A 25,503-nucleotide genomic window follows, 5' to 3' on the forward strand; every position below is an offset into this window, starting at 1 on the left:
ACGTGTAGACAGTGACTGGGGTTGGCTGGGGCATGAGGGTGCTACAGTGCAGGGGCTGCCTGCCAGCTAGCCCCCGCACTGTAGCATCCTTGTGCTTCAGTCAGCTCCTCCATGACACATTGAGCCAAGGCAAAGCAGCTTTGGGCTGGCAGACTGACCCTCCCAGGCCCCTAGCTAGCTGGGGCTGCTCTGACCCGGTTCAACATGCTGCAGTCCTGGGCACCCATGTAAATGCTGCACCCAGGAACAATAAACTCCAATGGAAACTGTGCCAGAGTTTATTCAGGCACTAATTACACATGTAGATACACCCACTGTGTATATAATTAACTATTTGATTTCAACTACAATAACATGTTTGCTAATTTAAGGTTTCCTAATATGACAGTTTGTCCATAGTTTCATAGTTTCATAGTAGCTAGAGTCGGAAGGGACCTAGGTAGATCATCTAGTCTGACCCCCTGCCTTGGCAGGAAAGAGCACCGGGGTCAGATGACCCCGGCAAGGTGCTCATCTAACTTCCTTTTAAAAATCCCCAGGCTAGGAGCCTGCACCACTTCCCCTGGAAGCTGGTTCCAGGCCCTAGCCGCCCTGACTGTGAAGTAGCGCCTCCTAATATCTAATCTAAACTTACCCTCCGCCACCTTGTGACCGTTATTCCTGGTCACTCCTGGCAGCGCACGGGGGAACAGGGACTCCCCCAATACCTGCTGATCCCCCCTGACCAGTTTGTAGCAGGCCACAAGGTCCCCCCTTAACCTTCTCTTGTGGAGGCTAAACAGGTTCAGGTCCCGTAGCCTCTCCTCATAAGGCCTGCCCTGCTGACCCCTGATCATACGAGTGGCCCTCCTCTGAACTCTTTCCATATCATCCACGTCCCTCTTGAAGTGTGGCGCCCAGAACTGGACGCAGTACTCCAGCTGCGGCCTGACCAGTGCCGCATAGAGGGGGAGGATCACCTCCCTGGACCTACTCGACATGCATCTGTGGATGCATGACAGGGTACGGTTGGCCTTCTTGACTGCCTCCCCACACTGCCGGCCCATGTTCATCGTGGAGTCAATGACGACTCCAAGATCCTTTTCCGTCTCCGTGCTGGCAAGAGGGGAGTTCCCCAACCTGTAAGTGTGGTGCCGGTTCTTCCTCCCCATGTGCAACACCTTGCACTTATCAGTGTTAAACCCCATCCTATTCTCATCCGCCCACCGTTGCAACCTGTCAAGGTCAGCTTGTAGCCTATTGCACCCTTCTAGTGCACCCACATCCCCCCACATCTTAGTGTCATCAGCAAACTTGAACAGGGTGCTTTCTACCCCGTCATCCAAGTCACTGATGAAGATGTTGAACAGTGCGGGCCCGAGGACCGAGCCCTGCGGAACCCCACTGCCCACGTCCTTCCAGGTCGAGAAGAACCCATCCACTACCACCCTCTGGGTGCGGCCCTCCAACCAGTTGGCGACCCATTTGACCGTGTGGGCATCGACACCACAGTCTCCCAGCTTTTTGATGAGGACAGGGTGAGAGACAGTGTCGAAAGCCTTCCGGAAGTCCAGAAAGACTACATCCACAGCAACCCCTGCGTCTAATGATTTGGTGACCTGATCGTAAAAGGCCACCAGGTTGGTCTGACAAGACCTGCCACTGATGAACCCATGTTGGTTGCCCCTGAGCATGCATTCCCCCACAAGGCCCTCCTGGATGTGTGCCAGGATAATTTTTTCAAAGAGCTTACCCGTGATTGAGGTAAGACTAACTGGCCTGTAATTTCCCGGGTCCTCTTTTTTTCCCTTTTTGAAGATAGGGTCCACAAAAGAGGCAGTATGGTAACTTTAGTTCCTTTGGCTACAGATTGTTTTCTTGCTGTTGCTAATATGAATGTGGGGCAGGCATCAGGGGAAAACAAAAACTTGGAACGTTTATAAAAAATGTCTCTTGTTGGCAGCTTTCAGTTTTCTTTGTTGTTTATATCTTAAAATGTTGCTTTCATATGTTTCCTGTTATTCTGCTCTGAAATGACTTCCTGAGATTTCTGAAGCACTCTTATTGTAGGGTCTTTAATCAACAGTTGAAAAATCATCTGGTAGGCAAAATCCTCAGGACCAGAACCTTCCCAAGTTGTTCTGACTTCCAGAACACAATGGATTCCACACCCCCCCCAGCCCCCCATTCCGTTTTTGGTTCCAGACTATGATAGCTTCTAAACACTAGATTTATTATACACTTAAGACGTCGTATAGATTTAAGTTCAGTGACTCCTGTTTGCAGGCCCTAGATCCTTTCCTCTGAATGTTGTATTCTTTTTTCTGTATGTTGAATATTTTCTAAAATTTACTTTTTATACTCAACATAGAGAGACTTAATTTATGAGGACAAACTTCTCTTAGATTACAGGAGACAAATAGATATTTAATAAGTGAGAAAATAAAGTCTTACTTGTACTTGTTTTGGACAGGTTTTATTTTCTTCTTTCATTAATGGCTGGCCATGACAAATTTCTTTCATCGGTGCCAGTGGAAGCTGCAAGAAGAAAGGGGTCCTTTTGTGTGTTATTTCCTACCTGTGCATCTCTTCCAAGCTTTCACTCATTACAGCAATCTCCATCTCTTTCATGTTGATTCATGTGTCAGTCAAAATGCAGTCTTTCAAATGAGCTGAAATGAAAAATACATTGAGGTTTATCCTTCACTAGCATTTTTTCACATTGTATGCTTTCATAATCGTTGGGTTACAACCTCATTTTTCAGCCACCCTTGCTTGTATGTCTCAGGTTACATTTATTTCATCTGATTGTACTGTGTCATTTACAAACTTGTAAACACCTAAACAAGTCCAGGATGAGCAATTAGCATTCCACCCAAGTAATACTTTACCACAGCAGCCTATCCACTTGCCCCTCAAAAACAGTTGTCCTGGAGGAGGCAAGATAGTTTTGCTGCAAGCAGCAAAACAATATTTGACACAATGGACACAAAGCTTTCGTTTGCATTTAGCTCTCCACAGGAACCTGTCAACAGTCTGCTTAGGGGATATACCAAATACCTGGGTTTCATAGCCACCCTCACTCCATCCACTTCTGACTAGCACAGCCCATTCTTGGGCTCCACTTGTCAGAGAAATGACTAGGGTGTGCGAAACAGGCCATATTCAATTCAAATTCAGCCCGAATCAGGGACAGTGATTTGATTTGTTGATTCGGATCACTGTCCCTGATTTGATTCAGCTGAATCTGAAGATTTGATGCTGATTCAGAGAATCAGCGATTCAGACATAGACACACCTTTAAATATTTTTTCTACATATCTTGAGGTACCAGGTGTGGCTCATGAACACTGCAATGGTGGGGCGGATGGAGCATCCCACAGGAATGCGGGGGGGCCCCCTGCACACTTGGCAGCAGACCTGGAAGTGGACTGGAAGTACTTCCGGTCCACTTCTGGGTCCGCCACCAAGCATGCAGGGTCCACCCCCCCACCTCCCCCGAGTCCCCTCCCACCTCAGCGATTGGCTGCAGGGGGACCCTGGGTGCCCTCCCAGAACCAGGAGGCACCAGTCACCAAGCCAGGGGCGGGGGGAGGCTTCTGGTCTACTTCCAAGTCTGCTGTTAAGCATGCTGGGGACCCCCCCACCGCACTTCTGTGGGATGCTCCATCCACCCCACCATCACAGCATTCACAAGCCACCTGGTACCTTGAGGTATGTAGAAAAAACATTTAAAGCTGTGTCTATGTCCAAATCTTTCCGAATCAATTGAGAGAGATTAAAGGGTCCCCAGATTTGGTTCTGATTCAAAGATTCAGCCACCGAACCAGGCCAAATCTCTGCCAAATCGAATCGGGGACCAAAGCTTTGCACAGCCCTAGAAATTACACCTGCCTTTTTACTGCTCTTGCCTTCCCACCCTTTTCACTTTGAAGATTTTCCATCCAAGAGCAATGTAGCTTCATTAACATTTGTAGAAATCATAACCTGAATTGCTCATAGCTTGAATTACCTGTATACATAACCTAAAACAAGCCTCTTATATTCATTAGTGTTTACTTGGCAGTACTTCCTCTTGCTTTTCTCCTTTTTACATTTCAATTTACTTTGTCTGGGTGTATTGTACTACTCATCTGGCTACTATCCCAGACACTCTGGATGATATCAGTCTATCATGATGCCACTAGAGTATAAATACAACTGTAAACTGTAGGTCTGCCAAGCAAAATCATTTAATAAGCCTTATAATTTTATTTTAGAGGTGACTCTAAAGGATATATTCAACTGTTGGTGTCTGTGAATTTCCACATGTAATGTCTATTAATGTTAAGCTAATATTTAGCAAGTGCTTTAATATTTGGAACCACATTTTATAATGGAGATTCTCCAAATTTTGAACCTACACTTATTTCTTCTTCTCGGTAACAATTGGGTTTGCATGAAAAAAATATAATGTCCACTGTCCTAATTACTAGGTCACTTTGCAATGTGCAGTTTTGTTTGTTTTTACTACCCATAAGTCTGGTATCCTCTGCACATTTGATCATACAAAAGGGAAGCTATCAACATAGAGAGCTATGTAATTTGTATTTGGGGAGAGATATGCTATTTAATTTTTAATTCTCAATAAAAAGGGTACTGTCAACACTAAGAGTGTTCAGAATACGAAGTACCTACTACTTAAAAACTCCCTGGGTGCTTGTACATGCAACAATGTCATGATGCTCACATGATGAAAATTTCCCTTTGTATGGCTTAATGGCATTACATGTACAAAAGTTTTGGTGGTTCAAAATGAGTTTGCATTGTTGCAAACTAAACTACATCCCAGTGTAGTTTAGTTTGCAATGTTGGAACTTGGAAAGTTGCAGCCACTAGCTCACCCCCTGGCTGCAGGAGACACAGGCAGGTTCTGCAGAAAGAAAGGATCAGGCCCCTCGCAGCTTCTGCCTTCAGCAGGCCCCTGCAGCCAGCAGGACACCTGGGGCTGCCGGGGAATGAGCTGACTTTCTGCTGGGGCAGCATGGGGAGACAGCAGGAAAGCAACTGGGTGTGCTGGTGGCTAGAGAAGAGGGCAGGAACAGGACACAGATACCTGGGTGGGCTGCTTGCTTCCTGGAGTCCGTTCAGGCTTCCATCATCCCATGCACCGTCCCCGCCACTTTCTCTGGCCGCCAGCACACCCAGCTGCCCTCCTGCCACCTCCCTGCAGTCCCCCAGGGCCAAGCCAGCTTGTTCCCGGGCAGCCCCAGGAGTCCTGCCGGTTGCAGGAGCCTGCTCAAGGCAGAAGCAGTGAGGGGCCCGATCCTTTTTTTATGCAGAGCCTTGCCCACCTCTCCTGTGGCCAGGGGGCAAGTTGACAGATTAGTTCTCCCCCCCAGCTGCAAGAGAGGCGGGCAGGCTCCACTGGGAGGGAAAAAAAGAATCAGGCCCCTTGCCACTTCTGCCTTCAGCAGGTGCCTGCAACCACCAGAACAATGTCATATGTACCATGTTGGAAAAATAAAACCCACCTTTCAGTTTAGGGGACATAGAATGCAAACCTAAGACCTAAAACCACATAATGTGTACAAGTGCCTCCTAATGTTTCACTACTAGGACAGAAGTAACACGGCAGGCAATCAGAAAGTGTTCCACAGCCTACGGAGTGAAAATTAATGCAGTAAACTCTTTGGAGAGTAAATGCCTGTGCAATAGACAAGGACAGATGCACTCACTTTATTTGTGTGTGTGTGTGTGTATATATATATATATCAGCATTGGAATTAAATAGGTGTTAATACAACTAATAGAAATCAGTAAATTTTTAAAGTCTCTCTAAAAATCCCTTGCCCTTTTAATAGCTTAACTTTAAATGTCATGACTGTTATGATGTCACCACCTCACTATTTTTCCAGACATCAGAGTCTTCCAACTGAGACAGGGCCTGAAAATTTAATGAGAAAAAGGAAAAAAAAAAATGGAATTAAAGAAATGAAAAATCCAGGCCAACTGTACCTTACCAAAGAAGCAGAAAAGGCACATATATAATTTTGTTTCTATTTGCTGGTTAGCACTGAGGGAGAATGGGGTTGGGTTAAGGATGAGGGTGATTGTTTTTGTTTGCTTATTTTTTAACTTTTTTCCTTTTAAGTGATCACAGCTATGTTTTCCCAACAGAAGATACAGTACCGAAGAAGGTGGTGTGCCACTTCAATGGAAAAACATATGCTGACGAAGAACGTTGGGACATTGACAGCTGCACACATTGCTACTGTTTGCAGGGTCAGACCCTTTGCTCCACTGTCAGTTGCCCACCTCTCCCATGTGTAGAGCCCATCAATGTTGAAGGAAGCTGTTGTCCCATGTGTCCAGGTAATAAGAACATAGCCTAAATTGGACAAGTTATGTTGTTTTCCAAGGTTGTAATCAGCTTTTTACATAAGCTGTGATTCATACAGAGCGCTGCATATTGAAGATATCAGGAGTGTTTCTTGTATCACAAAAAACAGCAGCACAGGATAATTGAGGAACTAAATACTCACTATAGATAGGCAAACACTGTACAATAGTATAGCTCCTGAAAACTGTGAATTAAAAAATTAACTGCTTGCTTTTCCTCACCAACTGACTTATTCATAAATTTTGGGAGAAGAGTGGAAAGCAAAGCATGATGGTCAAATGGAAGAAGAAATATTTGTATTCCTCTGTAGATCTACAGGTGTCTGGCATTTCTTTTGCCCCACCAATTGGGAATTAATTCCCAAACTGATTTTATAAAAAACATACTTTTGATATAATGGGGCAATTTCTTATCTATGTCCAAGTGAATCAACAAAGGAATTTGTTGCAACTTCCTTATTCTGGTCCTGACTTATTACTGCAGATTTGCACTTTTATTTCTGTCAGTTGATAACCTCTAAAAGACAATCTGCGAGTTGAGCTTCAGCTCTTCCCTTTTCAAACCCTTTATATACCTCAGATATTAGGAACTCCAAATGAGGTTGTAGTAAGAAGTGTTTAAGACAACTCTACACCAGTTGGGAAAGTTCAGCTGTGTTCTTGGCCTTTAATGTTGGTAGAGTAGGATTAATAGGAGCAGAATCTTGGAATCTAAGGACTATGACATAGTATATTACTACAAGATATTTTGACCAAAAAACCCCACCTCTGAGGGCTGTTCCATACAGTTCTCAATGGTACAATAGCACTGGGCTACAAGCAGTAGTATCCTGTACAATATGAAATAAACAGCAACTTGTAACCTTCCACATGTGTTCAGCAAGCAAAAATAAAAAAGAATTGATAGCAGTAATGATGAGGGCTTCCAAAGTAGCAGCAAGATCCAGAGGGTTAAAAGACTACCGATCCAAAAAAGTCCAGAACCCACAGGTAGATAGAGCAAAGTGGTGATGATTTTATGATTTATGAAAAATGTATTTATCCTATTTGCAGAGATGTATGTACCTGAGCCCACCAACATCCCTATTGAGAAAACAAATCACCGGGGAGATAATGAACTCGAAGCACCAATTTGGCCTACACCCAGTGAAAATGACATTGTCCATCTCCACAGAGGTAAGAGCTGACAGAAGTTAACTGTACTTTGTAAGGTCTGTACTTCCTCCTTATGTTCATTTGATGTAGGAAGGAAGCTAACAACTAGCCTTTTCAATATGTTTACAAAGGTCTAGGCATAATTTCTGCAGGATAAATACAAGAAATAATGCAATTTATCATTTTGAAGTAGAAGCAAAATACCTAATATGCTTCTGTAAGCAGGAAATGCATGCCTATGCTCTCGATTTCTACTTAAATGCAGAAAAATACTCCTTTAAATAAGATTCAGCTTGTAATATATAATTATGTAATGTGATTCTGATAAGAAATATTGGCAAACTTAATCTATTAAAGTACTGTATAAAAATGTATTAAATTCAGTCAGTTTGAGTCTCCCATTTACATTAGGTAGTACTTATTTGTAAGAGTAAGAATGAATGACTTCAGTGGCAGTATCATCTTGAGAAAGTATGGCACAACTGGGCACTTAACAAAAATGTTTGTTTAATAAGTTCTTGCAGTTGACCACTATACAAATGTATTAAAGTCAACACACATGTCTTTACCTTTCTCTCCCTCCCCGACTATGATGGGTGTTTTCTTCTTCAAATAGGTGGTTTGATTGAAGTTATTGAAGGAAGAATTAAGTTTGTATTTTGTTCTGAAAATATTGAGCTTTATATCCCATTAATTCCATGCAAGGGTAAATTCTGCTGGTATGGGTCATTCTGAGAAAGTACTATTTTCTACACATTCATATTGTTGAGATCAACAAGTTCCATTTCCAGAAACTTGTAGTTATCATGAGAACTAACAGTCGCACATACACGGAAGGCCCTTTGAGTACCTTGGGCTAAACTCACAGGCTAAGTACAGACAGTCAAACAGCCTAAGGCTAAATTGATTCAGTCTTTGCAGGTTAGTCTAATGCAGAGATTAAACTGAGAAACAACTGAATACACATTTACTTTTGAATCAAAAAATACAGTTGCATGCCTGCAGTTGCTCAGGCCAGAAGCTGGGTGGGCGCTAGAGCATGGCTTTCTGGCACGTAGCCAGCATGGGTTGTGTGTTCACTTCTTCCTGCTGCCCCCGAAGTCTCTGTGATTTGCAGTGCACTATCACAGCAGCAGGACTCTGCAGGGTTACTCGTCACTTCCTCTTCCCGCTTCCATGCGACTCTGGGATTTGTAGTCCACAGTTGCGGCCAGCAGTAACTTTCAGTAAGTTTAGTGGGCAGGGCAGCTCTGTACTCGGGGGGGGGGAAGGCAGATTTAACCCCTCTCCATGGCCCCACACCCCAGCCAGGGTTTGCTTGTGGGGGGGGAAGGGGAAGCAGTCCCTGCCTTCCCACGCCCCACCCCTCAACCCTTCTCTGCTGGAGCAGGCTGCAGAGCATGCTGGAGGACTCTGATTTAACTTAAACCAAGGAATGATTTCTGGGACAAGTTTCATTAACTGGTTTGACCCAAATCAGTTCAGTCTGATACTACATTCAACCAGGTTTATTTTAAACCAGTTTCAGCCATTTTGAAACTGGTTTATTTGCACTGAAAGTCTGTTCTGTTACAAGTTCAAACCAGTTTCTGGTTACTTAAATCGGTTTATGTGTAACTTCTGTCCCTAGCCAGAGATGAGGACTGGAATCTTCATTTTTGACCTGATACTCAGTAAAGAACCAGAAAGGACAACATAGTACTATGATGATGCACTCTAGGAGCCCTGTCTTTCTACAGCTATAAATCTGTCATAACCAACTTTTGTCTGGGGTTCATTAGCTTCAGAAGACATATCAAAATATTTTGATTCATACTAATAGTCAGGACACAGAGCCTACAACATTAATGCAGAAACTGCTATATGCATGTCGCATAGCTTTCTGAGTAAAGCCAAATGCATGTGTTAAATTATAGTTTGGTAATTTAACCTTCTATCAAAACATCTGTAAAGTTCTATTCATCACAACTTATCTAGGTGATGAACAGCCTGGTGAATCCAAACCATCTCCATTCAGCTGTGGAATTACCGGTCTGCATAAAATGGTTTGGATATCAGCCTTTGTAGTACCAGCATAGCATCTGGGGGAGATAAATGCCAACAGTCCCATGGAACAAGTGTCTGGTGTGATGAATGGTGCTTTGCATAAGAAGTTGAATGAATATTCATGTTAGTAGAGCTGATATTTTGCTTGAATTTAATGTCCTCAGTATTTCTTAACAGTTTTTAGTAAACATTCAGTACAGTGGGTTGCTGGAAAAAATACTCCTTTCTAGAAATATACATGCTGCTGTTTAGCCACAATCAGCAATAGCAAAACTTGCACAACTGTAAAAAGAAAAAACACACTTTTTTAAATGTTTTCCATACATATTTTACTGCATGTGGCCGGCTTCTTTTGGAAGAAGGCAGGGTGCATATCAACCTTACAGGCTAAGTAATATATATAAATAGGCTTTCAATAAACTCTAACTCACTTCATCAGATGCTGTCTGATGAATCTAAATGAAGTGAGCTTGAATTCATAAAAGCTTGTACTCTGCTTAGTCTGCAAGGTTCATCTCTAGCCTGCCCTCTTCTGGACTTCAGACTAACACAGCTAACTACCTCCCTCAGCTTTTGGCCAGCAGTATTTACTGGCTGATATGCCCATGACCTGAGTATCGTTGTGCTTCTAACTAAGATAAGTGACCCCAACTGCTTCTCAGTTCCTGCTCATCTCCCAGGGCTAGGAATGGAAACTTGCAGTGTCAGCTTCGTCTTTCACTGCAGTTCTTTGTTATGCAAAACATTGTAATTAGTACTTAATTGCTAGTTATTTGTTTTAGAATTAAGATGTTTTAAAGTTTCCTTTTTTGTTTAGAAGGAAATTAGCTTCTTTGTTTTCCAGGGATTTAGCTCTGAAATTGTGATCAGTCATAACAATTAGCACAAATCTTTAGGCTTTAAAAATTGTTCTTATACAAAGCTAAAATGTCTCACAGTGATGGCTCTCCAATGCTCAGTGTGTCCAGAAGTGGAGTAAGCGTAAAACATTTCCTAAAACTGAGATGTCAAAAGTATAGCCCAACGGCAAGACCCAGCCAAGTGAGCCATTTCTTTTGACCCATGGAGCTCCTTGTGGGACCAGGAATTAAGAGGCAGGGTCTGCTGCATAGTATGCAGTAGGCCTGTGCAAAGCAGCTAGTATTTGCTTCAGATCCAGCTGAGTCGGGGGACAGTGATTCAATTCAGTGATTCGAATCACTCTCCCAAATGGATTTGGCCAAATCTGATTCAGAGCTTCGGCTGCTGTCAAGTCTCAAAATCACACAGGCCCCATCCCCCACAGATAGGGAAAATTCTCTTATTGGAGAGGTCACTGTATATACCTCCAAGCCCTGAGAGGCCTAAAGCAACAATTTCTGAGAATTCATTACCTAAAAGCATTCTTGACTGCCCCTTCACTTCAGGGCATTGAAGTAGCCACTCCTAAAGGTCTAGTTTTGTCTGGTAAAACCTTAGGCAACAAGAAGAGGAAGGAGCACTGGGACCACAAGAAAAAGAGATCTCAGTCCTCGGTCTCTTCCTCAAGAAGCCACAAATCCTTTCAAGTCTTACAGATAAAGGGTAGTACTAAGCCTAAAATACATCCAGACAAGCATCTGTCACCACATCTTAAGCTTTGGTTCCCTCAGTACTATTTAAATTTCCTGGTACTAGTTTTCTAACCCCAATCTATTTGAAACCATCTCCCCTGGTACCAGTGCCATCAAAAAAAATCAGTCCTCAGCATCAAAACATTCCATATTAAAATCCTAAATAACATCTAAAAATCTACTGTCTCATCAGTACCAGACTTTCCACTATTAAGAGAGGTAAAGGTGCCTTCCCCATGACTGCTCCAACACCAGTAATGTGTACATCACCAACATTAGCCACAGCATAAGAAAAATATGGTACAGCTCCTTTTCTTTTTAAATAAGAAAAAAATCATTCTCCTTTTCAGCTTCTAAGGTAGTAGAGAGATGTCACTGACTTAATCCTTTGAGTCCAGATATTTAGCTCAGTTTAAGTCTGAGAGAGAATCTAAAGTTGATTTTCAATACCCTAGGTCAGTGGTTTTCAACCTTTTTCATCTGCAGACCCCTATACAAGTTTGAATGGAAATACAGACCCCTCTTCATTTTAAGTGTGGGTACTCACATACTTTTGATTGATCATAGTCTTCTTTTGCAGACCCTTTAGGCATAGTCTGCAGACCTCCAGAGGTCCACAGACCACAAGTTGAAAACCACTGCCATAAGCAAATAGGCTGAAGGAGGTATGCTGCTCCCTAGTATCCCACTCCCCCTGGAAAACCATTTGCTGCTCTACGCTTCCTTTCTCCCCCTCCTTCACCTGAGTGAAGTTACTCAGTCACTTCAGCCTGGTCATTTCGCAAATGAACAGATGGCTCTAATGAGGAATTTCAAACAGAGTATCAACCTGTCCTGGCTCAAATACTCTCATCATCACTGGATAAAGATCTAGTCCTTGTGTCATCTACTTCTACCTCAGGTGACTGTAAGACATTCCAGAACACATTGGAGATCCTAGGTGAGGATTCCAGGGGAACAAGAATCACACACGATTTGGGATCTGCTGTGTGCCCCATTACTTTGATGTCTTGCGGAGTCCATCAGTAAAGTATATAAATTGCAATGGAGGATGCTTGCCTCTCTGGCACCAGCATCAAAGAGAACAGACAGTCCATCACTACTACGTTCCTTCCTAAGTTTTTGGATAATTTTATATTGCATGCTAGGTTCATTGATTGTTTCTATGGCAAACAAAACTGGTCAAAGTAAACACAGAATACAGTCAAAAGACAAGAAGCCTGAAAAATTTGTTTAAACAGAAAAATGATTCACCATCTAAATAAGAGCCACTAATTAGAAAACCCTGTTGGCAAAATAAGACTATCTGTATTAGACTTCCATGAGTAAATTCATAGAAAGTCTTCCACAAGGCAACAGGGAGGACTTCAATTTACTGAAGATCAATTTGTGGCATGCACCTCTTCAAACAGCCCTAGATGCTATGGATACAGGCTCCAATTCCATGAAAATCTGAATTGCCATAAAGAGATCTTAGTGGCCCCATAGTATGGAATCACTCAGTTTCATATAACAACTGAGGATCTTCCATTTGAGGGATTTTAACATGTACGTGCTAAAACAAGTGAGACCTTAGACTCTGAAATCCAGTTCCTTACTTTAATTAGGAGAGACTCAGCATTGACATTTTCAGTGAACAGTCCTCAACTCTGGAACCCCAACACTTTGGTCTTACAGAGCACACATTTGTCAATTTATGTACTATTATATCATATACTTGCAATATTTGTTTCTTTTTTTCAGACACTACCTAAAAAGGTGAGATAAGTGAAGAGATAAATTCGGATAATCTATGTGGCCTGAATCATAGCAAAATACTTGGCTTGATGAATTAAAATAAATGCAAGTAGAATTTCCAGTGTGCAACTGAAGTGCACATGAAAGGAGTCTCAATGTCTCTCCAGCAAAAAATCTAGCTAAATAAGCAGGCTTGAGTCTGTGAAGGTACTAAAATTTCTGTTCTTTCTAACACAGAGAAAATGACTGACAAAGAGCATTTCTCACCCAAGGAAAAAGCAAAAAAAGGGTAGTAGGAAACTTAGTGAGAAATGGCCACAAAGGGCACAAATATAGTGGCTAAAGCTACAGAAAAAAATGAAAGAAACAAAGGCTTTATCTACTGTAATCCAATCTCTCAAAGAGATAAAAGAAGGAAATGAAAAATTTACCCATAAAACTGATACAGTATTAAAAGAAATAAATTTCTAGGTGTTTCATGGTGCATATTACTGTAGTATCTAAGCCCCTCTGAGTCTTTAAATGTATGTATTCTTGCCATTCCCTGAAGAGAGTAAGTGCTATTATCTCTATATTATAGTACGATAAAAAAGTAGGTAGTTAAAGTGGAATCAAATATAGGAAAAGATGAGAAAAGAATCATCTCAAGGACAGCCACCACATCAAAAGAAGAAAATAAACAGGGAAAGGTGTAACATGAACACATGCCATCAGGGGAAAAAAGATGATTTGGAAAAAAATCACTCCAGGTGCAATAATACAGGTTTAAGAGGACTTAACTTGTGGCAGTGAGAGGGGAGAGGGATGGTCACTTGAAAATACTCTGAAATCATCATCCTAGCAAAGAAAATCTCCAGCATTCCTATAGCAATTGAGTGAATGTAAAGGCATGAACCCTCTCACCAGATTAACTGTTAGGAAAATACAAGTTTTTTGATACCTTGCTCAGCACAGAAGCCAAACTTGCTTACCTGGCATACCTGGACCAAAAGCTTAAATACCCATACAAGGGTTTGAGTTGAGAAGTTTCTCTCTCTCTGTGGGTACACAGTCCAAACTATAATATAGCTCTGTGTGTGTGTCTATATACTGCTTATGGCATGCTCTGCTCAAACCCTTGTTTGATCAGAAAACCTGATCAAAAGAGATAAAGGTGCTCTTACTACCTTTCTATTCCCAGCAGCTACAATATTTAGAAGAGGATGAACATGAAAGGATAGTGTATGTATATAGTGGTTTACCAGTCAGATAAATTAATAATAAATAACAATTATTCTTGTGATTATCTGTCTATATATAAAGAGAGAGAGAGATGTAAAAATAGTTATATCAGTATATCCGCACATACATGAATAGCTGTGCAAAAATAACATTTCTTCCCCATCTCCAGAGCGACCAAAAAGCCTAGCTATGTAAAGTAAATATGAGCTAACAGATCTGACGTGTGCTTTGGCTCCATATTGTGAAACATTGCAGCTTTTTGAGATTTTTATACCAAACTAAGAACTGATAGAGTGCCAGATAATGAGTGCTGTATCACCATGTAATTGCACAAAGCACAGTTAAATGGAACAAAAAAGCCATCTGTCATTCTACTTGGCAAATTACTGTTCCAGTCACAGTTACTTGTTCATACAAAACTGAGTTAACAGATACTCATTTCCCCTCTCAACTTCTACTTGTCCTGTCCCTGGAGCTCATGATAGGTATAGGCAAGTCTTAAAATCCTTCCATCAGGTCTGTACCTTCACCATAAACTACTGAATCCATTCCAAGCCCCGGACTGTTCAGGTGTCTCCAGTTGAAAATACAATTATCATATCCAGATAAGGGCTGTTGATTGCACCAGTCAGTATAAGATAACATTTCAAAACAGAGAACAGGGGAAAAAAGCACAAAGCCAAAATACTGGTAGGTGCTAAGGCTGGTACTTTTATAATCCTATTCTTGTTTATGATCCAGACAGATCAAGATCACGTAAGATTTATTACTACTAACAAATGTTCTTGTTCATACCTTTCAGACATGAGTCATCTTCAGAGCGATTATAGAGAAGGCAAAGGACCACAACCAAATGAAGATACATCTCTCAGCTCTGTTGCTTGGGTGACAGTTCCTATCATGACTGCCCTGATTCTTATAATAGCCCTTCTGCTTGTCAATCAGAAAAAGCAGTGGATACCTGTGTCTTGCTACAAAGCCCCAACAAAGGTACAGTGAAACTTTTATTTGTATGTCTCCGTTTCTGAAAACAGGAGATTACCTGGAATGTATTTTAGGTACATTTGAATCAATTTAATGTCAACTTAATTTTTTCCCTGCATCTCAACCCATGTTGCATTATTTTTTGACACTTGTACTCAGTTGTTATAATAAATTATTTATTGTGTAATGTCAAATAAAAATCACCAATTTGCCGCTCAATATGAATTTTCAGGAGCAAGAACCAAGATCAGCAGACAAACAAATCTGCAGTCAGAGATTCTTCTGTGTACATAGTTGGCACAGTTACTGTAGCTCTCATCTACTTTAAATTTGCCCTCAAAGGATAGTTATTATGTGTATGTATCAAAACATTTTCAAATTTTCTGCTAACTGCCATCTATACTGCTAAGACAGAAACCTCTAAGACACATTTGGGGTATAAGTAAATATAAATTAAACATCATTATTATTGATCGCAATTATAAAAATGAAATTGTATGAAAACTTGGAAATTAATAGTGAAAAGACACTTGAAACACTATAGAAAAATCATAGTTGTGGTTGCACAGAAAAACTTAATTTTGACTTCGGTATTAAAGTCTTATTTCATACTAGTTCACCAACACTCCATTCATTTCTACACACCATAGACCAAGCAAGTGTATCTCATCCTAATTTATTATATGGACCACAACTTTACCATATAAAGATATACAGAACAAAAGCTGTTGGTACAAAAGCCATTGGTACGCCTCAGTATTAGCATATTATGAATGAATAAATTATTTAACTAGAAATACTATGTCATTAAATGGTCATTAACTGATGATAGTTTTACAGTCTTTTAAAATGGCTGACCTGCCCCATCATGCTTTTTGAGAAAAAAACTAGGACTACTAGGAATCTCTGAGAGCATCCTGTTTCTTCTTCTCCAATGACAAAAATAGTAGGTGGCAACCATCTTGAAAAATGTCATTTCTTGGTAGAATTCTCTAGAACAGTAATCTTCCATAGCTACTGGGGGTGAAAAAAAACTTCTGGTTAAAAACAACAATGCCAGAAATGTCCAGTAAGCCGTAAAATCTTCCAATTCAGACAGTGCATTTATTTTTAGGGAGTTTTAATGCAGGGAAGCTTAAAGAATCTACATTATTCCATTTATGATCATTTGAGACAGAAGAGTCTGATGCAATATCTGAAATGTCTTAAAGGACTGGTATTAAAATTCAAAAGCTAACTAATGAATTTACTGTAAATTTCAGAAGAATCATTCTGTACCTGAAAGTAACTGCTATAATTTTGAGAGTATATACATTATTCAAACATAACAAAGAATCTCTGTTTAAGTTCAATTTCAACTTTTTATATGGACCGTGACAGTCCATGGCTCTTAAACCTGAATGGTGTTTTTGTTCATTACCTTGTCAGTCATGTAAGAAGAACAGAATTTTTCCAACAGACCTCAATCACAGAGCACTGTCCAAAAGAAGTATTTTAGAAAAATGAGAAAATGGATAATATCTTAGAGGACAGAAGTTTGTAACTCCTGCTGATGGATGGAAAGATTTTTACCCTGACCCCAGTTTTGGTGAAACACTGATCAACTGCAAGACAATTCACTGTTAAGCTTAAAAAAAAGCAAAAAGTTATTAACGAAGTATTTGTACAGCCTAACTGATGTTAATACCCATAAGCAAAAGCCAGGAGTTATTTGCCAAGCGCTCATTTTGAATGAGGGTCATTCTTTTTCATCTTTCAAGCATAGTCATTACAGAAACTAATCATCTGTTCCCATGTATTTATTCCTTTTACATTGCTTCCACTGAACAAAATCATATGCCAGAAGATATTTTTGAGCAAGTATGAGTTGCTGAAGCCAGTGATTTTGATTCTATGGAGTCCCTTTCTCCAATGGATTGATTCTTGGAGTTTCTAGGTCACATCATGCCTTACTATTTCTCTCTCTTTCCTTTTTGCAGTCTTTCTTCTTTACTTCCTATTTACTTTCCTTATTTTACTATCTTTTATCCATGGTTCCTTGCCCCTCCCCTGACCTGATCTCTCTCTTCAGTAGTCCCACCACAGCCTTCTGTCGTACGTATGTCTTCTGTCCTTTAGCTGTACCTATTCTCTCTTTCCTTACAATCAAGATGCAAGTATTACAGCATATATAGGGGTTCAGTGAAATGCTATTAAGTGAAAATGGCCAGAAATATTGGGGAAAAAAGAACACTGAGGCAGGGCTCAATCCCCTGAAGCTGGAAAGAAGAGCAGGCCTTCCTTTCAGGAGCATTTGCTGCCTCCTTTGCAGGAACTTCAGTACTGCTACACCTTTCCTAATTTAGCACAGAAGAATTTTAAAATGGCAGATCTTTGCTCTGTTAATTCCCTGCCATCATGTCACTTGAAATGTCCTTATATATTTAAAAGTATAACCTTGTTTTGTTTTGTTTTTTACAAAAGAATAATTTAATTCCTTATAGGACCATATTTTGAACTTTCTTTACATGGAAGACCAGTTTGCTCCATAACTAAGCCTCCGGACTTTAGCAGGAGTCCTGCTGTAGGGTAAGGTGTTACCACTTAGATGCCAGGTTCTGGTACCATTATTCCCAAATTGGAAGGGTTATTTAATATTATTTGTGTGAACAAGAGCACAAAAGTGGCAGATCAGAATTGCTATATAGTTAATCTCTCAGAAATCTTGTTTTAATAGAAAAATAGTTAGAAAAAAATCTATTTCTTCATTCTTATTTATTATAGAAGCATCTTTGTTTCAGTCTCTAGCAGCACTGTAGTATGTAATACATTCCAGGCAGAATGTGGAAGCCATTTGTAGGCAAGCTCTTCTTTGTAGATTTGTGAATTCACAAAGGGTCAAAGTTTATTAAAGATCTTTATCATAAAACATCTTGTCCTGAGAGTTGCTTCCTCCAGTAACCTTCTGATTCTTCCTCCTGCTGTCTGCTGGGTGTTGGGATACTTACTAATAAGTGTAGACAACTAGGAACCATCTTGAGCTTCAATTCAATTTATGGAAAGGTACTCATGCCATGCTTTACTCCTTAAGGAGCACATCAACAGCAGTACTTAAATACCACCATTGTTTGCCATGTATTCTTCTCCTCTTTCACAATCATTCTTAAATATGTATTTGTGCTTGTGTATGTATGCATGCATGCACATGTGTGTAATGATGTGCACATCAGACAAGAATGCAAATAACTGCCCTGGCTCATAGTCATTACAATCCTAATATTTGATGCTTCCCTTTGCCTTCTGGCAATTTTGTTTGGCATAGTCTTGCGTCTCCTCTTTGTCATTAGTATTCTAATAATTCAATGCCCGTTGCACTTGCTTTGTGGGACAGGATTTTCCTAGCTACCTAGACACATTGAGTGCATTGCAGTGCAGCCAGCTTTAAGCCATATGTATTAATAATTCTCACAGTATAAACACATGAGCAATCATACTGAGAGATAAATTAATTAGGAAGTCCTTTATAATAGTAATAAATCAGGTTGCCCAGATCAGCAGCTTTTGATCTGTTGTTCTTTTTGAAATCTTGCCTTCAGTGTTTTAGTCACTTGAGCCACACAGCTAAATCCAATAAACATGGGTTTTTTTCCCCCCCAGACACTGACAGTTTTTAAATAGAAAACACAAGCCACTTCCTTGAACCATGGGCAACCAATTTGGAGAAAGCAAAATGAGAAGGAATAATTGCAGGAACACTGACAATAAAATATACTCTTACACATATGATGTTTCACTTTATATCCAAAAAAACCAAAACTCTGCAGAATAACTCAGTACAATAAAGCATTCAGTTTTAATATTAAGAAGTAATTCAACACACCAAAGCGGAAGCCTGTATGATAAAAGAAAGGATATAAAAGAATACAGCTAAATGGGAAAATGTAACATAACCAAAAAAGGCTTCTGTTATTTCAGACTGGGGGGAAAAATAATTCATTTAAGACAAGTTATGCTAAAATATTAAAAAATGAAGCGCAAAAAACCTGGGAAACCTTTTTGCTCTCTAGTAGTATGAGACCACATTAATATTAGTTTCTTTCCTATTTAAATAGGTATCCTTAAAAGCTGTAAAACAGTAAATAGATTTGTTGAACAAAACCTGTTTTCAGATGTATCTGTTAGGACAAGCACGGATTCAAACCCAGTCACTTCTTATCTGATCTCTACAACTAAAGCTATGTCTTCATCTAAATTTTTCCCCTATTGTAATATCAATTTTGTATAGTTGAGAGTATTATGTCCACAGTAAATAGTTTTCAGGTCTGGTAAATGCTGTACCTTCTCTTTGACATTTATCTGAGTTGGCAGATGTTTACTGTATGCTGTATGACTCTCTATTGAACATCATGATGTAAATAGTTCCATCTAATCCAGGATTTTCTGTTTAATTTCTGAGCTGTGCAAAAATATTTAAAACATTTCTAAAATTAAGAAGTACTAAAATTACTATATTTAATTTATCCTCTAAACTTTTGATTCTGTTAAACCAGTTAGCAACAGGTTATATCCATTCAGGGGCAGATCCAGAAGGGGTGCAGTGGCACCCCCCCTTTTGAACTGGACCATGCCATGAGAGCTTCTGGGGATTTTTTTTAAATTCCCAAAGCACATAAGAATCCAACCCCCCTTCCACTTCATACTCAGAGGTACATCTGCTCCCCTTCCCATAGTCCCCACCTCTACCTGCTGCTGCTGCTTTCCCCTCTGCCCTGGGGCAGGGAAACTTGTGCCAAAGCTACTTATGCCTGCTCCAGCCAGTCTGGATGAGGACTGGGCTCAGCTGGGGACAGTGGCAGCAGCAGTGATGGATAGGGAGGGTGGGATCCCTCACCCTGCCTGATCCCCCTACATCCCCCTTTGCCAAATCTTGGATCTGCCCCTATAGCCATCGGTACTGTTATCACAGTAGGGAATCAAATATTTGAACCATTAACAACATTTAATTTTTAAGTCTTCTGATGCTGGAGAAATGCATTAGAAAGTTAGCTGCCTTAAACTGGGCAGCCAGACACTGTGAGATGGCAGTCTGTAGTCAGTTCTATAATATTTAAAAATAAGAAGAATGGATCTCCCTCCCCTGCCTTCTCCCCTTCTCATCCTGCAACAGGGCAAGGGGTAAGAGACTGCAGACACACAGTGGACTGCTTCCCTCACTGGACTGCCTCCAAAATGGAGTTCAATCCCCCACTCTACCAATCCAATCATTAACATTGGTTGGGTCAGGAGGATTGGTCTGACTCAGGGGTGGGCAGTTATTTTGCCTGGAGGGCCACAAGGGTAGCTCCACCCCTTGACAGGTGACCTTTAGAAGTCCCACCCCTAACCCCTGGCCTTTGCCACAGGAAGTGCTTCCATTTGCCCCCAGAAGTATTCCTTGGGGGAGGGGGTACTGCCATCATGGAAACAGAAAAAAAATTCATATACTAAAAGTCACAAACACCTACTATAATATATTTTGATTTTATTACAGAAAATATTTTTGTCATGATTTGTGTTTGTATAGTGTGTATAGAGGTGATTGCATAACAGCTCATCAATGTTCTTATATATTGTATGTGGGATGTGGTTGGGAGCATGGGCTTGTTTATAGTATGCATGGGGGGAGGAGTGTGGTTTGTGAGAGGGTCTGGCTGTGTGGGGGGTGTAAGGTATGTCATGGGGATGTGTGTATATGTGGGGGGCTGCAGGGGCAGGGTGTGGGTATGTGCATTTTGTGGGGTGTGAAGGAGAGTCGGGGGGTGTGGAGAGTCCTTCCTACAGTTCACAGCATCTGTTGTCAGTCAGAGCAGCAGCAGGCGGTGGGCCCTTGGGGCACTCATGGTCCACTCAGGCACTGCTGCCCATTTCCAGTAGAGCCCCGGGACTTGCACACAGCAGCAGGGAGTAGGGGAATTAGCCAGCGCCATCATACTGGGACACATGAGTGCCAGGCGCTGCACATGCACTATGGGGAGTCCCACATGACAGAGGAGGGCCAGCCTGGGTGCACTCCTCACCATCGTGTGTAGCTCTGGCTGAAGCCACACAGCACTGGGCAGTAGTACCTGCGTGAGTCACAAGCACTCCCAAGGGCCTGCTGCTGCTGTTGCCACTGGGAGCAGGGCCTGTGTACCATGGCGGGGGAGTGTGTAGTAGGGTCCCCATCCTCTGCCCACCTGAGCTCCACACTCCTGCAGTCCCCCTTATCATGGGTGCTGTGCTCCTGCCAGGCCCGTGCTCCCTGCCCCTGCCCAGCTGCAGCTCCTCCCACCCCCGCTGCATCCTTACCTGCTCTCTTGAGTGAGTAGCTGCAGCAGGGAAATGATGAGAAACCGCTGGATGCTGGAGAAGCCAAGCAGGTCCTCTGGCAGCTGCAGCAGTGGCAACAGCAGCCCCTCCCAGAAACTGTAAGCTGGCTGAACCAGGCCCTTCCACACATGAGGGTGGGAGTGAGGCATGCAGGCTAAGAAGGGTACAGTTAGCTGGTGGGCACCCATGGATCAAATAAAATTGCCTGGTGGGACATATTTTGCCCACCCCGATCTAAATTATGGCGTTTTCTGTGAAGTGCCGTGAGCTAGACTGGAGAGCTGCACGTCTGTCAGTGCTCAAATGGTTAATTTGCCAACTTCTGCTCCCAGCTGTATGCCTGCAGGCCTAACGCTCTTGTTCCTGTTGATCATTTCCTTAATCTATGCAAGTTTGAAGTATTGCAAGAGTTGGACATTTATAACAAAGAAATAACTTTAATTTGTTTTTTGTTTTTGTGAACTCTCAGCCACAAAAGTTTCTCACTCTCCTGCTATGGAAAGCATATGAAAAGGATGTGTGAACTGGGTTTTTATATTCTGTCTTTTTTTTTTTTTCAAACAGCCTTCTTGCCTAAATAATCAGCTGGTATATGTGGACTGCAAGAAAGGTACAATGGTCCAGGTGGACAGTTCTCAAAGGATGCTAAGAATTGCTGACCCGGATTCAAGATACAGTGGATTCTACAGCATGCAAAAACAGAACAACCTACAGGCAGATAATTTCTATCAAACAGTTTGAAAAATTTCATCCTTGCCAAGGATTTGAGAGAGAGAAATTGAGAGAGAGCGCGCACGCGAGAGAGAGAGAGAGACTGAGTCTGCTATTAAAATAAAACTAGAATTGTGCACTTGCTTAGTGGATTGTATTGGATTTGTGACTTCATGTACAGCTCTAAGACCTTACTGGGATGGGCTCTGACTCCTGCAATGTGCCAGAACAAGCATTCCCACTTTTCCTTGAAATAACTGACCAAGTGTTTTCTTAGAACCAAAGTTTTAAAACTTGTGAAGATTTATTTGCTTGTAACATAGCTCTAGAGATTGTTTGGAAGGGGGGGAATTTGGGGTGGGGCTGGGTGGTGACGTGAGAGGAAGTTTTTTTGAAGAAGAAAAGCTGGTCAAGCTTGGCTTGAAGAGAAAACACACAAAGGGCATTGCCAAGCATCAGGAGGGTGGCTTTTCCTGTTGCTCTAAAACTGCATTTGTTGCAGCAAAGCCTAAACCCATGTGAAAAAACAACCAACAAAAAGGTCTGATTTTTTTTTTTCAGCTGTTGCTACAATAATATACTCCTAGAACAGAACCTGTCACATCACAGGTATGGTGTAGCTGCAAATATTTTTCTATATGACAAGAAGCTACAGTAGTTAACAATATAGCAAGAAAGAGGTTATAGCAGAATATAAAGGGTGGGTTTATTAAGGATGTATAAAATTATACCTTGTGCTGCTTTTTGTTTTTGTTATGTTTTGTTTTCTTCAAAAGCTGATTGGCCAGATTTTGGCAGAGTTAGCAGATGACTGAGGCATAAGTAATTCCTGATATGAGCACTGGATCTTTTGACAACAGTATTGAAGGAAGAAAGGAAAAGTCAAGAACACCATGCAGTTCCAGGGGCTTTGTTTGTTTGTTTGTCTTGTTTTTGTTTGTTATTTTGTATTAATCTCTGGTTGTTCATACCGTTTCAATAGAGAAGAAGGAAAAACTATTTTTGTTGGACAAAGCTCTTGCTTAAACGAGAGAGTAAAAAAGAAACTGGTATAAGGTTTTTCCTGTTGTTGTTCTTATTTACTGGTTATGCAGATTAGAAACTACTTCCATGCTAGGAAGCTGCTTAATTTTAATTGTATATTACTCAAGCACCTTTTTGAAGCTCAGAAAAAAGGAGATCATGCTTCTTTAAACTTTAGCAGTATAGGAATATTTATGTAAATATAATTATGCTAAAAAACAACAAAAAGTATTTGTATGCCTGTGTGTATGTATATATACATGTGTGTATGTATGCATATGTATTTATACATGTGTGTATGTACATATACACACTACATATGTATATATACCATATATATAGTGTGTGTGTGTGTGTGTGTGTGTGTATATATATATATATGTATGTGTGTATATATACACACACACAGAGTATATATATAATTTTTTATTTTTTTTCTTGTTGAATGTATTTTTATCTGAGAGAGATTTTACCCAGAGCAGAAACAGATAAACAGGCATTCCATATCAGTGCTTAATCACTTGTGAGTTTAGGAAAGACAAAAGGAGAGCATCTCATTCTACCTACAGTTTTATTTGATTTGAAAGTGTTTTGTGTGTGTGCGTGTGTGCGTGTATGTACATGTGGGTGTGTGTGTGCACTCTTGTGTTTGCGTGTGTACAGTATGTGCACGATTATAGCAGTAAGCGTTGCTCTTGCTACTTGCTACATTTCAGGGTGTTTCTTATTTCTTTTCCTGCTTGGCCTTAAAAAGGCTTTTAATGAATGAGTTGGCTAGAGATACTGATGACAGTATACATGCAGCACTAATCAGTTCCACAGAATAACACCATCAGCTCATGGATTTTATTTTTCAAACAATTGTTTGAAACAACTACTGGAATATTGTCCACATTAAGCTGGAAGTTTGTTGTAGCTTGCCTCATTTATAACTCTGACTGTATAATACAATGTTAACTTTCCAAACAGGTCTTGGCACTTTTATACTAATTACCCATTTGTGCATTGCCTTTTTTTCTTTTACAAATGCTTGTCATGAAAGACACAGATACCCAGTATGCTTAATGTGAAAAGAAAATGTATTTTTTGTAAAGGAACTCTCAAGTATTGTTGTAAATACTTGGTCAGAGGTTGCTGAACTTTAAAAGTGAAAAAAAACTAATTTATTATTATAATGACCTAATTTATTAATCTGAAGATTAACAATTTTTTGCTTTAGAATATCAAAAAGGTGTTCTAGCTGTTTGCATCAAAGAAAAAAAATAGGTATGTCATTAAGGGTCAACATTTTTTCTGTTTATAAGACTTCAGTTTCCAAAAACAAGTAAGAAAAAAATGTAGTCTCCCCAGCATTTTGTACTTAATCTGATGAAACGGATATGTTTCTGTCCAGTCATTACAAAGATCCTGTCAAGACAAATCATCCATTCCTTGCATAAGAGTAAGCAGTCTTTATCCAGAAATTGTAAATGCTTGCTTTTGTTTTACAATCAAGGCCATATTCTGGAAATATTAGCAGGATATAGGACATGGTGTAAAATGTTTATTATTATTATTATTATTATTTTATTATTATTATTATTATTTTAAAGATATGATTTATCTTATGTGCTGTATCCATTTCACTCTTTTACTTTGGTTCCTGTTGTGCTCTTGTAAGAGAAATGCAGATATAATTTTCTGAAAAAATAAAATAGATGCATATGTGGCACTTGGAGTGCACTGCGGTTCGGCAGATTGCTTGTTTACTTTTTTAACTGTAAGGCGGTTTCTTGTAATTTGGCTCTTGGCAGCACAATAAAAATTTTAAACCTAATGGTACACGTATTTTTTGTAATTTTTCATATGTCTTACTTCCATAAAATGTTGCTTGAGAAACTAGCTTATTATATCTTAATTAAAATGGGCCATTTTGCTTCCTTCAGATGTGAATTTGCACATCATTTTGACCTGGAGTTATGTAATGTTGGTCTGGACAAAGATAACGTCAGCTTGACCTGTTTTAATTAGGGAGTGTTTTGTTGCACAAGTCTTAGGTTCACACCAAAACACTTTCCTAGTGACATTAGAAAAATGTTCATTAAATTTTAACAGTACGTTTACACAAAAGTTTGTCACAGTTTGTAAATAAAATTTCTCAGAAGAATAAAGTGGTCTCAGTCCTACCATTTACTTCACAAGGCCTGGCCACAACAATCATTTGGAGCCACAGTGAAGTCAGTAGGATTCTATGCAGACGTAAGGGACAATTACGTACATTTTCAGTTCCATAAGAAAAGACAGAGAGCCTGAGTGCAGTACTGGTGCACATGCTCAGACCTGCTCTTGAGCTGCAGTGCTTCCTAGT

At 40.5% G+C, this 25,503-nt stretch overlaps 1 protein-coding gene across 3 annotated transcripts in view; it reads left to right on the top strand.

Moving 5' to 3' along the window:
* Positions 1-24,972, top strand: part of CRIM1 (cysteine rich transmembrane BMP regulator 1) — a 396,377-nt gene extending 371,405 nt beyond the window's left edge. For all 3 annotated transcript variants that reach the window (XM_090045237.1, XM_090045229.1, XM_090045246.1), the window contains 4 exons: positions 6,139-6,333; positions 7,414-7,536; positions 14,914-15,101; positions 21,987-24,972. In XM_090045237.1, the coding sequence (XP_089901363.1) occupies positions 6,139-6,333; positions 7,414-7,536; positions 14,914-15,101; positions 21,987-22,163 (683 nt within the window). In that variant the 3' untranslated portion in view covers positions 22,164-24,972. The remainder of the gene's footprint in view (positions 1-6,138; positions 6,334-7,413; positions 7,537-14,913; positions 15,102-21,986) is intronic.
* The last annotated feature ends 531 nt before the right edge of the window (positions 24,973-25,503 follow it).

This window comes from Crocodylus siamensis, chromosome 1 (genome assembly GCF_052110815.1).
Source record: "Crocodylus siamensis isolate JL-2025a chromosome 1, ASM5211081v1, whole genome shotgun sequence".
Lineage (NCBI taxonomy): Eukaryota > Metazoa > Chordata > Crocodylia > Crocodylidae > Crocodylus > Crocodylus siamensis.